This window comes from Mytilus edulis, chromosome 3 (assembly GCF_963676685.1).
Source record: "Mytilus edulis chromosome 3, xbMytEdul2.2, whole genome shotgun sequence".
Lineage (NCBI taxonomy): Eukaryota > Metazoa > Mollusca > Bivalvia > Mytilida > Mytilidae > Mytilus > Mytilus edulis.
The window spans coordinates 102,038,775-102,056,127 of record NC_092346.1 but is presented as its reverse complement, the minus strand read 5'-3'; the positions used below and the strand labels follow the sequence as shown (position 1 = coordinate 102,056,127).

Below are 17,353 nucleotides of genomic sequence, written 5' to 3'. Positions count from 1 at the left end.
CTAAACTATCATTCAGTACACATCCAATATGAAATGGATTTAGTAAAAGACGTCATTAACAGACAGGGAAAAACATGACCTCGTGCATTCCAAACTGTAGGCATTGGTATTTTGTGGTTATGTTGACCGTCCTATATGTAGATATTGTCTTGCTGATCGTGTAAGCTGTGTACCAGCTGTGTACTTGTTCTATAACCTACTCTTGTTTCGCCAAAATGCAAAATGTGTAAAACTCACCAATAAAGGGCAATTATATTTACGGAAACTACTGACCGTTTGGTCATGTTTGACTTAACAAAAGATCTTGTAGATATCCTCCGATCAATGTTACTATCTCAAGTTTCTGTTTCTTTTAATGTTTCGAAAATAACAAAAAAAAAAAAGCGCAAAAACATCGGTAAACATTTTCATTAAATGCCATTAACTCCTGTATGGATCGAGTCGACAGATGATTTCGGTAATGTTGATTGATTTGTATATCTTTTCTATATGTTGATCATTCTTGTCAGTTTTAGTTTCTCTTTATCTATGATAGTTTTTCCGAAAATAGGAAAAAGATAAAAAAAAAAAAAAATCGTCTTTGAAGGACAGTTTCTCCATAAGAAGTCCTCGGCTATTGAAAAATAGACACAATTGTATGACAAGTTTACTCAGTATTGACCGCGGTTTATTGGTATCAGAACGGGTAATCTTTCTACATAATAGTATTGACCGCGGTTTATTGGTATCAGAACGGGTAATCCTTCTACATAATAGTATTGACCGCGGTTTATTGGTATCAGAACGGGTAATCCTTCTACATAATAGTATTGACCGCGGTTTATTGGAATCAGAACGGGTAATCCTTCTACATAATAGTATTGACCGCGGTTTATCGGTATCAGAACGGGAAATCCTTTTACATAACAGTATTGACCACGGTTTATCGGTATCAGAACGGGTAATCCTTCTACATAATAGTATTGACCGCGGTTTATCGGTATCGGAACGGGTAATCCTTCTACATAATAGTATTGGCCGCGGTTTATTGGTATCAGAACGGGTAATCCTTCTACATAATAGTATTGACCGCGGTTTATTTGTATCAGAACGGGTAATCCTTCTACATAATAGTATTGACCGCGGTTTATCGGTATCAGAACGGGTAATCCTTTTACATAACAGTATTGACCGCGGTTTATCGGTATCAGAACGGGTAATCCTTTTACATAACAGTATTGACCACGGTTTATCGGTATCAGAACGGGTAATCCTTATACATAATAGTATTGACCGCGGTTTATCGGTATCAGAACGGGTAATCCTTCTACATAATAGTATTGACCGCGGTTTATTGGTATCAGAACGGGTAATCCTTCTACATAATAGTATTGACCGCGGTTTATTGGTATCAGAACGGATAATCCTTCTACATAATAGTATTGACCGCGGTTTATTGGTATCAGAACGGGTAATCCTTCTATATTATAACGCTTTACTTGTCCACACCTTTTAAATGGGTTCAAAATAAAAGAAAAATAAACGAACACTTCATTTTCCCGCATAAATGGCTTTTGAATTTGATACCATCAGTTAAACACAAATATATATTGATAACGGCCGTTGCTATGAGAGTTTTGTTACAGGTACTGCATCTCCAATACGTTCTGGAACTTGGTTAGGTTGTCCTTACATAATAAAACCCGGTAATCAGATTGCCTTTAATCAATGTAAATATAGAATTGGATGGAAAATAAACACTGTGCAATGGCTGATTTCAAATTTTAATATTCAAGCAATTTTTTTATCAAAGAAAAAAGTGTAAATTTGTAACTTATACAATTTCCACCTTGCATTGACCGTTCATATAAAATATTAAAAATGAAAAACATCAGAATACCAAGGCTTCATTAAATGTTTTGGTCCCTATGAATTCCTAAATAAAAGATTCTTCTCAACACCGTCCTTTCTTCAATATCTACACATTTTCCTCACGAATTCTGAAATTAAATTAAAAGTAATTTGATTTGTCCGATGTTGGCATATTTCATTGTAAATAAACAGATCATAGATACCAGTATTAAAATTTGTACGCCAGACGAGCGTTTCGTCTACAAAAAGACTCGTCATTGACGCTTGAATAAAAAAAAAATTAACATTACAGTTTTAATAAGACGACTTAGCCACGTTCCTGCCAATACAACCAACAGGTTGTCATTTGTTATATCGTAATGTGTTGTCTTTTATGCAATAATGGTACAAGTATCAATGATAGGTCTTCATATATAATCTGTTAATTTTGATTTCCATATTTCTAGAATATAAACCATTATGCCGGTGTCCTATAGCCATTCTTCCCCCATGCCAAATTTTCCGGGGGGAAAGACTGGATCGATCCAATATTTCCCCCCGGAAAAATTGTCGTGATCCTACTTTCCCCCCTCAGCGTTATGGGGGGAAAACCAGGATCAGGCCAATTTTTCCCCCACAGTTAGCGTGAGAAGCTAAATTTTCCGCCTTGTAATATAACGTCGGCGACGTCACGGTAAGAACTTTTTATGAAAAAAAAAGAATAGTCACTTTTCTTCTATCAGTTTATAGTTAGTTACCAAAGCTTCATCGTACGACTATACATTTGATAGGTATTTATAGAGATATATATGTTATATTTATACACAAGAAACACAATCTGATGTGATGATCACATCCATTCTCTTTCGTGAACCCTTGGTATCATTAACTAGATGAATACAATTACTTTAACCACTTCTGGTCAAGTAGTAGATTTTTCCCAGGACAGACGTCTATGATGTCTCCAAAGTAATATGGTGAAATGACTTCACATGTTAAATCATGTAAAGTATAATTACTAAGTAATAGAACTCACCAAAAGCACGGATAGAGATGCATACTCGTCGACTTAAAGCATTAATTCAGGAGAAGAAGTCCGATACGGATGAAACTTAATCCAACCCAGAGAAGATATGAACACCCTCTCTAGCCAGCCGGGAGACGTAGAAGTACAAGGACTAACCACAGTATAGTTTGAGCTGTACAAGATCTACAAAAAAAAATCCAACCTGCCCTACAGATGCATAGGGTCGAACACTTACCAGCACTCATGATACAAATTCGACGTGGTAGTAAGTAATTAAAGGCCGCTGGTACCGTACGGCATTTCACAATGAGAAACCATCATAAATCATAGTCGGCTAAAATGCCCCGACCATAAAATTGAAAAAAAAATGAAACAAAACTAACGGACTTATTTATAAGAAAATAATTTACGAAAAAAACATGACCGACATGAAACGACAACAATCACTGTACTACATGTTCCTGGCTTTGGAATAACACATAAATAATGTGGCGGCCTTAAACTCAACCCTCCTCCAACCGCAAGAAAAACTGTAAAATATCATCGGCAATTGAATTCACTAAAATGTTAGTACGGTGCACCATAATCACTTACATAAAAACAATAGACACAAAGCACCGAAATGAAAGTAAAAAGTACTCGCTTTTTAAACTGAAAGGTATTTCAAAGCCAGTAAAAATGTAGTCTAGTCGGACTAGGGGACATAGACAGAATGGTAAACTTGCGCCTGTCCCAAGTCAGGAGCCTCTGGCCTTTGTTAGTCTTGTATTATTTTAATTTTAGTTTCTTGTGTACAATTTGGAAATTAGTATGGCGTTCATTATCACTGGACTAGTATATATTTGTTTAGGGGCCAGCTGAAGGACGCCTCCGGGTGCGGGAATTTCTCGCTACATTGAAGACCTGTTGGTGACCCTCTGCTGTTGTTTTTTATTTGGGCGGGTTGTTGTCTCTTTGACACATTCCCCATTTCCATTCTCAATTTTATGTAAACAGACTGATAAATATGTAGACAGACTTGTGGACATATAGACAGACAGTTAAAAATGTAAAAAGACTAGGGGACACATAGAAAACTGCTGAACAGAAAGACAGTCTAGTTGACACATTGACAGACTGATAAAATCGTAGACAGACTTGTGTAAATTTGAACGAACAACAAATTTGTATACAACTAAATATAATTCTAACACTGTTCGGTTTAATTTCCAGACATGCATACACATATATTGAAATCTATATCATGGGGGGAAAGATTGGCATGGGGGAAAAGTTACAATATGTATACGTATTGTCAACTTTCCGCAGGGGAAGAATGACAATGATCCAAAATCTCCCCGGGGGAAACATTGGCTCATACCAGTCTTTCCCCCGGGGGAAAAACTGGCATGGGGGAAGAATGGCTATATAACACCGGCGCGTTGTACACACGTTATAGATATGATGGACAGATTGAATGCATCAACAATTACTAGCGTGTTGGCCGCGTACATGATTTTTTAACACGCCCAGCGTACGTCGGAGTATACGCTGATGTTTGACGCCGGTATTAGAGCCGGTGTCCTATAGCCATTCTTCCCCCATGCCAATTTTTCCGGGGGGGGGGGGAACTGAATCGATCCAATTCCCCCCCCCCCGGAAAAAATTGGCATATTCCAACTTTTCCCCCTCAAAACCAGGATCAGGCCAATTCCCCCCCCCCCCCCCCCTTATAGGACGAGAAGCTAATTTCCCCCCTTGAAATATAACCTAGGTGATGTCAGTTTTATAAATATTTCTACAAAAAATAACTTTTTTTATTAGTTTAGCTGTATCAAACCTTCATCGTATCAATATTTATTTGATGTATATTTCGGGTGTTTTTAAGCTCGGGATTTCGGGATTGACCCTTTCGGGATTCGGGAATTCTTTTTTTCGAATTTCGGGATGTCGGGATTTAAATTTATTTAAATTCGGGACCTCGGGATTTCGTGTTTTTAAGCCCGGGACTTCGGAACCAGGACCCTTCCTATCCCCTCCTCCGAGAATGATAATAGATATAGGAAGATGTGGTATGGGTGCCAATGAGACAATTAACTCTCCATCCAAGTCACACTTTGTGAAGGTAAACCATTATTGGCCAAAGAATATGTAGTTCTAAAGCGTTACTTGCATCATTTATATACAAGTGTAATCGTCATACTATTTATAAAAAAGAAAGTGTGGTATGAGTGTAAGCTTGTTGTCAGAAAAACTAAACGTACAACGTGAATTTTTGTGGTGATAAAATGGTCCTTGGCTTATAATGAACCCCAATGAAAACTTGCTGGTTGTTCAAAGGATTATGGTATTAATATGGAGTATACACCTTGTAAAAAATAAAAATAATAAAAGTAAGTTGTTAGTTGCCAGGTCAAAAGAATGCATATAAATGTCAGCATATTGAAGATTCGGACAAAATAATACAAAAAACAAATACAATTACAGACGGTAAACATATATAGATGGATTGATGAACATGAAGACAGACAGATGTACATGTAGACAGACAGATGGACATGTAGACAGACAGATCGACATGTAGACAGACAGATGGAAATGAAGACAGACGACATGTAGACAGACAGATGGAGATGTAGACAGACAGATGGACATGTAGACAGACAGATGGACATGTAGACAGACAGATGGACATAAAGACAGACAGATGGACATGTAGACGCAGTATGGTAGACATATATACCAACTGGTAGACATGTAGACAGACTGGTGGACACATGCACAGACTAGTAGAGATATAGACACACTAGTACTAGTGTAAACGTATACTGACTTGTAAACATGTAGATAGATTAGTCAACACGGAGACAGACGGGTGGACCTGTAGACATGTAGACAGACTGGTAGACACGTGCAGAGACTAGTAGAGATGTGGACACACTAGTACTGGTGTAAACGTATACGGACTTGTAAACATGTAGATAGATTAGTCAACACGGAGACAGACGGGTGGACCTGTAGACATAATAGCAGACATAGACGGACCGATGAATATGAAGTCAGACTGTTGAACATGCAGACAAGTAGACACATAAATAGACCGATGAAAATGTAGACGGACTATTTGAAATAGACAGACTGGTAAACATGTAGACAGCTTTGTGAACACATATCCTGTTGAGAATCTAAATCGGCTAGAGGACTATTAGAAAAAAACGACGAGTGGACACATATACAGCTGAGGACCATGTCGACATTGACAAAAAATATTTGTCAGCATGAAAATCTAATTCCAACTCTGTTGGGTTTAATTTTCAGACTGATATAAATACAATGTATAGTGAAATCTATTCTATATGGGGAAAGATTGGCATGGGGGAAAAGTGACAATACGTATACGTATTGACAAATTTCCGCAGGGGAAGAATGGCAATGATCCAAAATTTCCCCGGGGGAAAAACTGGCATGGGGGAAGAATGGCTATATAACATCGGGCATATTAAAAAGGTACTTGTCCATTACTAAAGGCAATTACTTTGACTTCTAGAGTGTTTTGTTTTGTATTTTTTCGTCATTTGAATGCTGTCGTATTATTCGTACCCACGTAACATTTTATCTTGTCATAAAGTAAAGTTGTTTCATTGGCAATCATACCACATCTTCTTTTTTTTATTATTTAATTTGAAAGCATTTCGGAGTCTACATTTTTAAATTGAATTTCATTTATTTAGATGTCTGCTTTTAAAATTGTTCTTCCAATTTTTTTTATTTTAATTATCTATTTTAATCCAGTATCTTTTAAAGTAAGCTCAGAGATTCCGTCGAGTTACATTTTAAACATCAACGAAGAAGTACGCACCAATGTAGTTGATTTGACCGTCACCATTTGTGTCCGCTTCTTTTATCATGGCGTCTATTTCATCGTCTGGTAGTTTGTCACCGAATGTCGTCATAATCTGTCTCAGATCGTTTGATGAAATTGTTCCATTACCGTCATTATCAAAGACTTTAAATGCTTCCCGAATTTCTTCCTCTGAATCGGTATCCTTTGTTTTCTTAGCCATCATAGTAAGAAATTCTTGGAAGTCTATTATTCCATTTCCTATTAAAAAGATAAATTCCAGTACCTTATTGTTTATATTTTAACATATTTTCAGTCCACTATACTGTATTTAATGCATGTAATCTCTAAACTTGTAACTCAATGCCAGAAGTTATATAAAAATAAGATATGATTGTCATTGAGACAACTATCCACTAAATTTCAAATGAAGTGGAAGTGAGCAATCAAAGGCAACCGCAGGTCTTGGGGAAAAAACCATACCGTATAGTCGTCTATAAAAGTCCCCGACATGAAACATATGAAACAGTGCAACAAATATACTGGTTAACGATCGTCAACATAGAGATTCATCAATAGCGCTCGAATCAAAACAGTACCAATTTCGAAATTGAGTAGCATTGAGAACAAAAATCAACCAAATTTGACTAGGTTATAGAATTATGACCATCCTTTGGACTATCCCGTCCGATTGTTAAAACCTGTCTAAAGGGGTTTTCGTTTAGCTGTGTGGAATGAAGACACATTCGGTCAGAATAGTATGCCTCGTAACTTCACAACACTTGCGTCCCTGAGATAGCTGGCTGAGATTAAAAATTTCTTGCCAATGAACCCTCATACTGGTAGAAACCAATTGCGCCCTCTTCATCGGGTAGACCTATCGTACAGAATATATACATTGTTTTTATTGTGAGTTTACTATCGAACTTCAATTGCATGAGAGTATTGGTCATTGGACGTTTAAACAAAGACTTAATATACTGTTTAACCCTGTTAAAGTGAGCATAGATCAAGGCCATAAGAAGTATTTCGGTTTTTTTCCACAGCAGTAATATGCCTTTTACCTTGTTAAACCTCAAAAATCTCTAAACTTCGTTGAGATGATTGTTCTGTTTACCAAATTACGTTAAGAACAGTTATGAGAAGCGCAGTAGAATGAAAACGTGTCTACCCATCTTTCTCACATTCAATTGTGTAGGCGAGTAATACAGATACAATGTTTGGGGTTCTTCTTAAAATGAAACAGAAGTATACATAAAAGCTGGATTACATAACTAGGAGGGTGTTTACTGTTATCAGCATTTTTGCATTTGTTGTTAACTGTTTCTGTCAAAATCGAGGTGTTGTTTATTATATGTTAACAGACCCCCTATCGCCCCCATCATAACTAACGTCTTACCGTCAACATCAACTTCACTGATTATGTTTTTTAGTTCTTGGTCACTCAGATTTTGACCTAATGACCTCATTATAACACCAAGTTCAATTGCTGATATCGTACCGTCGCCATCTTTATCAAACAGACTGAATGCTTCCTTAAATTCTAGAAGAGAACATAAAAAATAAATTTAGAAGAGATTACATGTATATATGCTATAATTAGGGACGGGATAATAAATCCCGAAGTTTTACTACGGTGTCGAAGGGTACATGTAGCCTCTATAATACCTGTAAATTTAAACAGCCAAATTCTGTCAATGATTAAAGAAGCTGAACTCATTTTCGTGATGAGCTAATGAATGAACCTCATACGTACTTCCGACAAACAGGAAAAACTGTAGGTGAATGTCTGCTGGATCTGTAAAACACTCATAACTTACAACTCATGATCCTCACCGTCTTGCCTTAAAAATTAAATATAACTGTTAATCTGTGATAATTCTCTCTCGTAAAAATACCTATTTTAACGATGTTTTAACAAAATCTTCTTAATCGTGCAAGAAACACTAAAAGTAATACATATAGGGTTTATCAACAAAAAACTGTAAAGAGCTATAATTCATCTATAACGTCAAGGGTACGATTTAAGAAATTTAAAGGGTTATATATATGTTCGTATTGTAAACTGATGTAGACCGAAAAACATATAACTTGTAGATATCTTCTCTGAGTTTATTGATGGTTTTGCGAGTATCTTATTTGTCCTAACATCTTCATTAATTTTCTATCTTTTCTAAAACAAGTATAAAATAATACGTTCGTTGTAACAGAGAGGCGAAAGGTAACATAGAGCAATTTAAATCATAAGTCAAAAATATACTGACCGTACGCTGACCAATAGTTGTTAATTTCTGTGTTATTTGGCCTGTTGTGGAGAGTTGTATCATTCACAGTCGTACCAAATCTTCTATTTATATTGACAACGTCATGGCAACGAAAGAAAACGACCAACTGTTTCAGACCAACAAAAGCGCACAAAACACAACAAAGTAAGAAAGTTTAAAGAATTTCTAGGGAATGCATGGAACCTCCGAAAAACAACATATTTCACAAGTATCAATTTGACAACTACAAAAATGTAGATAGTAAAATTAGCCAAATATACACAGTAAATATAAAATAGCCATATACATACCTCTCAATTGTTCTTCAGAAATCTCATGAATCTGGAAATAAAATATAAAGATGAAATAGTGTCGACCACGTTAATCTGGAAATAAAATATAAGGATGAAATAGTGTCGACCACGTTAATCTGGAAATAAAATATAAAGATGAAATAGTGTCGACCACGTTAATCTGGAAATAAAATATAAAGATGAAATAGTGTCGACCACGTTAATCTGGAAATAAAATATACAGATGAAAAAGTGTCGACCACGTTAATCTGCAAATAAAATATAAAGATGAAATAGTGTCGACCACGTTAATCTGCAAATAAAATATAAAGATGAAATAGTGTCGACCACGTTAATCTGAAAATAAAATATAAAGATGAAATAGTGTCGACCACAATAATCTGGAAATAAAATATAAAGATGAAGTAGTGTCGACCCCAATAGTCTGGAAATAGAATATAAAGATGAAATAGTGTCGACCACAATAATCTGGAAATAAAATATAAAGATGAAATAGTGTCGACCACAATAATCTGCAAATAAAATATAAAGATGAAATAGTGTCGACCATGTTAATCTGCAAATAAAATATAAAGATGAAATAGTGTCGACCACGTTAATCTGCACATCATTCAAAAAAGACATAATAATTAATACTCACAATAGCGTCCATATTGTTTATTGCTTGTACATATGGTTATCCTAAATAGCACTAGTTATAGTTATAACAATTCTGTGAACTAGTTTGCCATATATAATAATTAGTAAGAAAAGGAATAATTAATTTAATCAGATATATTTGATTATATTGTATATAGTGTGTAAAATAGAACACCAACTTATATACATCTCATCTCAAGGGTGGTATCGGTGATGAAAATCTGATTTCTCATTGTAAAACGGCTGAGTGTTATAAGTATCTGCTCAAGATCGTTCATCGCATTCATTGTAATGCAGAATTCATTTTAAATATTCATGGCCATTACAATCCATTTATTTATTATGCAATTCGTTGTATAAAAGTAATTGTTGTGTTACTCGATCCAGTAACGTCCATAGGGTATGATAAATTGTTAGGATATAAACTCTTATTTTAAACGTCATCTTAAATTCAGTTGAACAGATTATAATCTAATTTTGGATGTAGCACGTCTTCTGAATGGCTGAAAGTTTTTTTTTTTGTATCAGCTCATAGACATAATTTTGTCATTAGATCATGACGTCATCAACGTTTTTCATTACACACTCGTTAAAATGGAATTGAGAATTAAATCATAAGGAATATTTGTAATACTTTTTTCTGTTTATTCGAAATAACCTAAAAAGATATAGTGCACACTATTAGATACATGAAACAAGCATCCACATTTTTTTAATGTTATTTCTTTATTATATATGAGTTACGATATCCTAATTCAGCTTTTTTTACCTAATTAAAACAAATATATTCAAAATTTTGATGAGTGGAAACTTTCAGTCACACACATTTAAAATCATATCTGATAAAAACACATGAAGGTGCTATCCCGGCTACATGTATTAATAAGAGATATATTACCTTCCCCCTTAATTCCCAAACACATATCCTCATTTTAGATTTTAATAAATTAAACTTTCATCAAAAAGTAGATCAGAAGTGACAAAGGCGCTAGTTTTAATACAACAAAGTGAGGACGGACGAACGGACGAGTCAAAAGCTTATACCGCTTTGTGGCTTTCGGTAAAAAAAAAAATACTTATTAACTCAGGTTCATTTAAATTATTCTTATTTTCTAATAAATATTACTAAAGAAGAGAACGGCAATAACTGTAAATTAATTTAGAATATTGCCATCTATGATAAGTTGCTCTGGTCAAGCATGTTTTTACTTCATTTGAAAATTTGTTGCTTATTTTTATTGTTGTTTTTAATGTCAAAATGCACTGCTTTATGTTATTTATTTGTTTTTAAATTCAGTCAAAAGCTCCTTAGAGCTTGTGTTGCTTATTTGGACTCATGCCGAATCAAAATAAAGTTTTCTTATCTTATCTTATCTTATCTTACTTGAAAAGAAGAGTCGAATCATATAAAATTGGGAATTGGGAATGGAAATGGGGAATGCGTCAAACAGACAACACCGCGACCAAAGAGCAGAAAACAGCCGAATGCCACCCATGGGTCTTCAACACAGCGATAACATACATCTAGCACACAGCACACAGACGCTTGGCTTTAGATTGCCCCTTAACAAAAATGTGTACTAGTTTAGTAAAAACAAATGACATCACACTAAAGGTGTAATACCACCATGGATTTTCCCCTATTAGTCTTTGATAAATTTGCACTTTTCCAAAAATTATGCAGAATTTATCTTTTGTTTCAAATAAAGAAATACTTGACATGAGTTTAAGGTTTTATCCTGTCCAGTACTATAGAAACAATTTCACATAACATTTCATTGCATATGAATATAACTATCACTGGAAGTTAACCACTCATATTTCTCCCCTTAGTTAATCTGTGTACTATGTAACATCAAGTACAAAATATTCTATAGAAACCCCGAATAAAAAAATAATGATGCTTTGAAATACCCAATACATTTGTTATGTGACAGAAATGTTTTGCTGCAATGAAATGTAGGATTAATTACCTACAACTGTCAAATTCAAGGAATTTTTTTCCGACCAATCCCTATACAACCGGATGTGACGTACCATGATTTGGTGGTATAACACCTAAACTCCGAAACTTATACATGAAGAATGTACAACCAACACACAAACAGCAATGCGCACAGTAAAATTCAGTTTAAACGAAGGATATGCATCAAATTGCAGTAAAAATGGCTGGATCCGCATCTTTAGGTACCGAGCTTATGTTTTTAATTTAAAAATTATATAAATTGTAATAATTCAAATGACAACCATGCAAAATGGGTTTCTATAGGCTATTTTAGTCAATATTCATACTGACCATTAGCGATCCACAAGACTGCAGCAATTATTCTATACCATCTTAGGAACATCTCATTAAACCTCCTGAATGCAACGTACATAAAAGAAGGGCGAAAGATACCAGAGGGACAGTCAAACTCATAGGTCGAAAATAAACTGACAACACCATGGTTAAAAAATAAAAAGACAAACAGACAAATAATAGAACAAAAGACACAGCATAGAAAACTAAAGACTAAGCAACACAAACCCAAACAAAAACTGGGGTAATCTCAGGGGCTCCGGAAGGGTAAACAGATCCTGCTCCACATGTGGCACCCGTCGTGTTGCTCATTTTATAATAAACCCAGTAAATAGTCTAATTCGGAAGATCACATTCGTGGCGAAAAGGGAAGTGGGTTGTATATAGTTACGACATGAGGAACATATTCGATATCATCTGTGAAATGTTTATTCCATAACGGTCAACCAACTCGTGATGGCGTCCGTAAAATTTACGAAGGGATGATTTCAGCTTCACCATTTGGAATTTTTGGTTTAAAAGCTTCCTTGTGAGCAGCAACCCTCTATCAAGGAAATCATGATAGGAAATACATATCGCATCAATTGGGAGATATACTCCGTATGCAGGCGCTGCTGGAATGTTGCTACATAGAAATGGAAAGTTCACAATTGGGAAGCTGAAATCATCTCTTTTGTCGTAAAGTGTTGTTTTCAACCGACCCTCATTGTCAATTTCTAGATGTAAGTCAAGATATGAGACAGACTTAACTGTATCTGTTGTATCCTTTATCTCTAGTTCGATGAGATAGTTGCGTTCAACATAGTCACCAAATTTTGAATGATTTAGTGAGAGTACATCATTTATATAGCAGAGAGTTATAAAAGTTAAAGGATATTTCAACTTCTTATCTTTCTTCCTAAGAAGTTCGTGTATGAAGTCAGCCCAATAATAATAAAGAAACAAGTCGGCAAGAAGAGGGGCACAATTACCGCTTCCACACGATAACGGAATGCAGTGACCTAAGAATTGTTGAATGTTGTTTTACATTCCCTGGGAGAAAGGAAAGATTATAACAGAAATATTATTTAAAGAAGTTTACTAATACATCAGATTATCATAAAATATCTACATCAATTAATCAACATTATTGCGGACTTAAATATACCAAAAAGAAAATACAATAAATATCTAGAACATAACAACTTGAAGAAAACAGAAATGATAACATAGATATTAGTTCTTCAAAAATCACTTATTTGTTCGAATAATATATATTTTAGTTTTATAAACACACACAGGTACAGATGTATCTATCTTACTTTAAACCACTCAAAATTAAAAGAAAGGTGGTATTTACTCATCAATTTTAAAGTAAAATGAATGAAGAATTTATTAGAGGCCAAGAATGCCCCCGCTCAAGCTTTGCATTTTTCCAAGTTGAAAGGAGCCATATCTCTAGTACGGCAAATGACTCATTACCCAATTTCAAAGTCTGTCTGCTAGTTGTCGTTATATGCATTGTGTATGAGTTTCATAAAGTTTGGATGAGCAAAACTTAGGGAAGAGTGCGGAGACAAAAATTGGACGAACGAAAGGACGGAAAGACGGACGTAGGGATGGACAGACGGGCGATGAAGGGTAACACTTAATGCCCCAGTTGCCTATGGTGGGGGCACTTCTTTGTTCTTGCAGATGTAGCCATCTTATATAAATGATCTTTAGCAGGACTAAACATCGTCCAATTTGTTTAGAACTTAAGTGCTACATTTGCGAAACAATTAGCGCTTTTTTCCATTAAAGTGTGTTTCAATAATAAATTATACGCCTTTTGCTCAAGATGCGATATGCACCCCCAACCCCTTTCCAATAATCGAAAACAAATAAAGACCAATAAAGATTGCACTGACAATATGTTATCCGTTCTGTTCCAAAATACTAGTATGCAATAGTTAATTTGCCAAGTGTTTGTAATGTTTCATGAATTTTGTGCGAGGGATCTACAATAAAATATTTTTTATATTAAAGAAAAGCTAGATTGAAAAGAATACTCACATTTATAAGGTGGTCAGACATGTTTGTTTTCCTATGCTGATCATGGCTGTTGAACTTCTGACATTAATTTAACGAACAGTAGTTTAAATATATTTTATCGTCAAAATAATACATGGCAAACAGATCGAACAGTGTATATATGAATAATTGAACACTTTTATAGACCAGTAAGGAGAAATAATAGATACGTCCAAAACTAATTGTGATCGTTTCGTGCCTTCCAACTGTATTTATTAAAATGAACTTAGAATAACCCCCTTAAAAAAACAGAAGCTAGGGAATGATTGTAATAAAACAATATTAAATAATAAAATATCTATTGTTCTAAGTAATTAAAACTCCAAATTTTGATATATCTACTTCGAGGTTTTTCTAGTCTCGACTGACATAGAATGCGAGAATTGTTGATGTCAATCCTTTAGTGGTAAAGGTGTGTATTTATAATTTTATATATATTATCTGTACAAAGCGTCACACATCAGAAGGTAGAAGACCTGAATAGTCTATACCTAAATTAATGTCATAAATGCTAGAACATATATTTTTGTCTATTAAAATAGATATAAGAAGATGTGGTATGAGTTCCAACGAGACAACTCTCCATCCAAGTCACATTGTGTAAAAGGTAAACCATTATAGTCATTATATGTCAAAGTACAGCCTTCAACACGGATTATTGGCTCACACCAACCAGTAAGCTGTAATTGGCTCTTATCTATATAAAAAACGAAAAACGATCACGTCAACAAACAACAACTAATGAACATCAGGTCCCTGACTTAGGACCGGTGCAAACAAATGAAGTTTCTGACAATAAAAACTATAATGTAAGGAAGAATGTTAATTAAATTAAGATTAATGTGACCAGATATTTTTTCGGAGATTTAATGGAATTTAATTAGATTTTTACTTGATGCAGCTTTTGTTTGTAAATTTTGAAACCACATTTTAGGCGGGATACTCCAAACTACTCATCCATCCAATTGCGATGTTTATAGTCTTTGGTATTTTAAAATCCAATCCATACATTTTACACCGGAATCTTAACTAAATCATTTGTAAAAATGATTTCGACAAATGATTTCGTAAAATGATGCTTCTATGACAAAATTCCAATTAAGAAAATATTGAAACGTGTCAGTAGTGTAATGTATCACCAGACTAATCAACAGAAACGGGCACCTGCCATTTTGACGGTCGACATGTTTTAGTAATACTTCTGCCAATAATTACAATATTGTCAATGATATTCCTCATTTCTCATTACGGTCAGAGTTGGACTTATTTTAGATCATAAATAATGGAAATAATTCTTGTCTTTTATTGTCTTAATAACGTCATGTATTAATCAGCAACAAACCTGTGCCTCAGAATAGACAGAATTATCTATAAAAACATTCAGCGTATCTCCGCAATATACTTTGGCTTTGTATGTATCACGTAAGATACTAAAATGAAATCCCGTGAGAATTACTGGAATGTTGCAAGTTTAGTTCAAACGTGTATTAATCGATCTCTGTTTATTTTATGAATCTATTGCAAATCTTTATTACACATTTGTGTCATTTTAATATTTTGAAAGTTTTTGAGATATATATATCTCAAAAACTTTAATATATATATATATATGTTTAGACGAGTTGTATATACAAAAAAGTAACATTATGTATCACCATCATTGATGGCGATCCGATGGATACATCTGTTGTAGAGTTGTCACTGACTCAGACGTACTTATAAATATAATTATTTTCTGTGACTGTATATTACATTAATTTGTAGGATCCTTTACTATAGATAATTTAGCTGATCTGTAACAATAACATCTTCATGCCTTATATATCATGTACTGTAGTACGCCGCTAGATTAAAACTGACGAGGAAAGGTAACACACGGCCAGCGAAAGCTCTTTTTTGAGAGCCCAGGTGGTCGTGTGGTCTAGCAGGACGGCTGCAGTGCAGACGATTTGGTGTCACGATATCACAGTAGCATGGGTTCGAATCCCGGCGAGGGAAGAACCAAAAATTTGCGAAAGCAAATTTACAGATCTAACATTGTTGGGTTGATGTTTAGACGAGTTGTATATACATTATGTACACAGCCATGTATCACCATCATTGATGGCGATCCGATGGATACATCTGTTGTAGAGTTGTCACTGACTCAGACGTACTTATAAATATAATTATTTTCTGTGACTGTATATTACATTAATTTGTAGGATCCTTTACTATAGATAATTTAGCTGATCTGTAACAATAACATCTTCATGCCTTATATATCATGTACTGTAGTACGCCGCTAGATTAAAACTGACGAGGAAAGGTAACACACGGCCAGCGAAAGCTCTTTTTTGAGAGCCCAGGTGGTCGTGTGGTCTAGCAGGACGGCTGCAGTGCAGACGATTTGGTGTCACGATATCACAGTAGCATGGGTTCGAATCCCGGCGAGGGAAGAACCAAAAATTTGCGAAAGCAAATTCACAGATCTAACATTGTTGGGTTGATGTTTAGACGAGTTGTATATACATTATGTACACAGCCATGTATCACCATCATTGATGGCGATCCGATGGATACATCTGTTGTAGAGTTGTCACTGACTCAGACGTACTTATAAATATAATTATTTTCTGTGACTGCATGTATATTACATTAACTTGTAGGATCCTTTACTATAGATAATTTAGCTGATCTGTAACAATAACATCTTCATGCCTTATATATCATGTACTGTAGTACGCCGCTAGATTAAAACTGACGAGGAAAGGTAACACACGGCCAGCGAAAGCTCTTTTTTGAGAGCCCAGGTGGTCGTGTGGTCTAGCGGGACGGCTGCAGTGCAGGCGATTTGGTGTCACGATATCACAGTAGCATGGGTTCGAATCCCGGCGAGGGAAGAACACAGATCTAACATTGTTGGGTTGATGTTTAGACGACAATGTTAGATGGGTTGATGTTTAGACTCGTCTAAACATCAACCCAACAATGTTAGATCTGTAAATTTGCTTTCGCAAATTGTTTTGTTCTTCCCTCGCCGGGATTCGAACCTATGCTACTGAGACATCATGACACCAAATAACCTGCACTGTAACCGTCCCGCTAGACCACACGACCACCAGGGCT

The 17,353-nt window shown here is 35.1% G+C and overlaps 1 protein-coding gene across 1 annotated transcript; it reads right to left on the bottom strand.

The window, feature by feature from the left end:
* Positions 1–1,686: 1,686 nt before the first annotated feature.
* On the bottom strand, positions 1,687–14,368 carry LOC139515009 (uncharacterized). Its single transcript, XM_071304568.1, has 5 exons — positions 14,228–14,368; positions 9,253–9,283; positions 8,077–8,220; positions 6,696–6,938; positions 1,687–1,979 (listed from the first exon to the last, which is right to left on the bottom strand). Exons 1-5 carry the CDS (start codon positions 14,246–14,248, stop codon positions 1,951–1,953), a joined length of 468 nt encoding a protein of 155 aa, XP_071160669.1. The 5' UTR covers positions 14,249–14,368; the 3' UTR covers positions 1,687–1,950.
* Between the last annotated feature and the right edge of the window lie 2,985 nt (positions 14,369–17,353).

What these genes read in the sequence shown, in the direction of transcription:
- LOC139515009 (XM_071304568.1), bottom strand. Translation starts at nt 14,248, where the DNA reads ATGTCTGACCACCTTATAAAT. An exon ending in TGTCTGACCACCTTATAAAT is followed by an intron (nt 9,284 to 14,227) that starts GTGAGTATTCTT and finishes TTTTATTTCCAG; the next exon opens with ATTCATGAGATTTCTGAAGA. An exon ending in CGGTCAAATCAACTACATTG is followed by an intron (nt 1,980 to 6,695) that starts GTGCGTACTTCT and finishes ATTTAATTTCAG; the next exon opens with AATTCGTGAGGAAAATGTGT.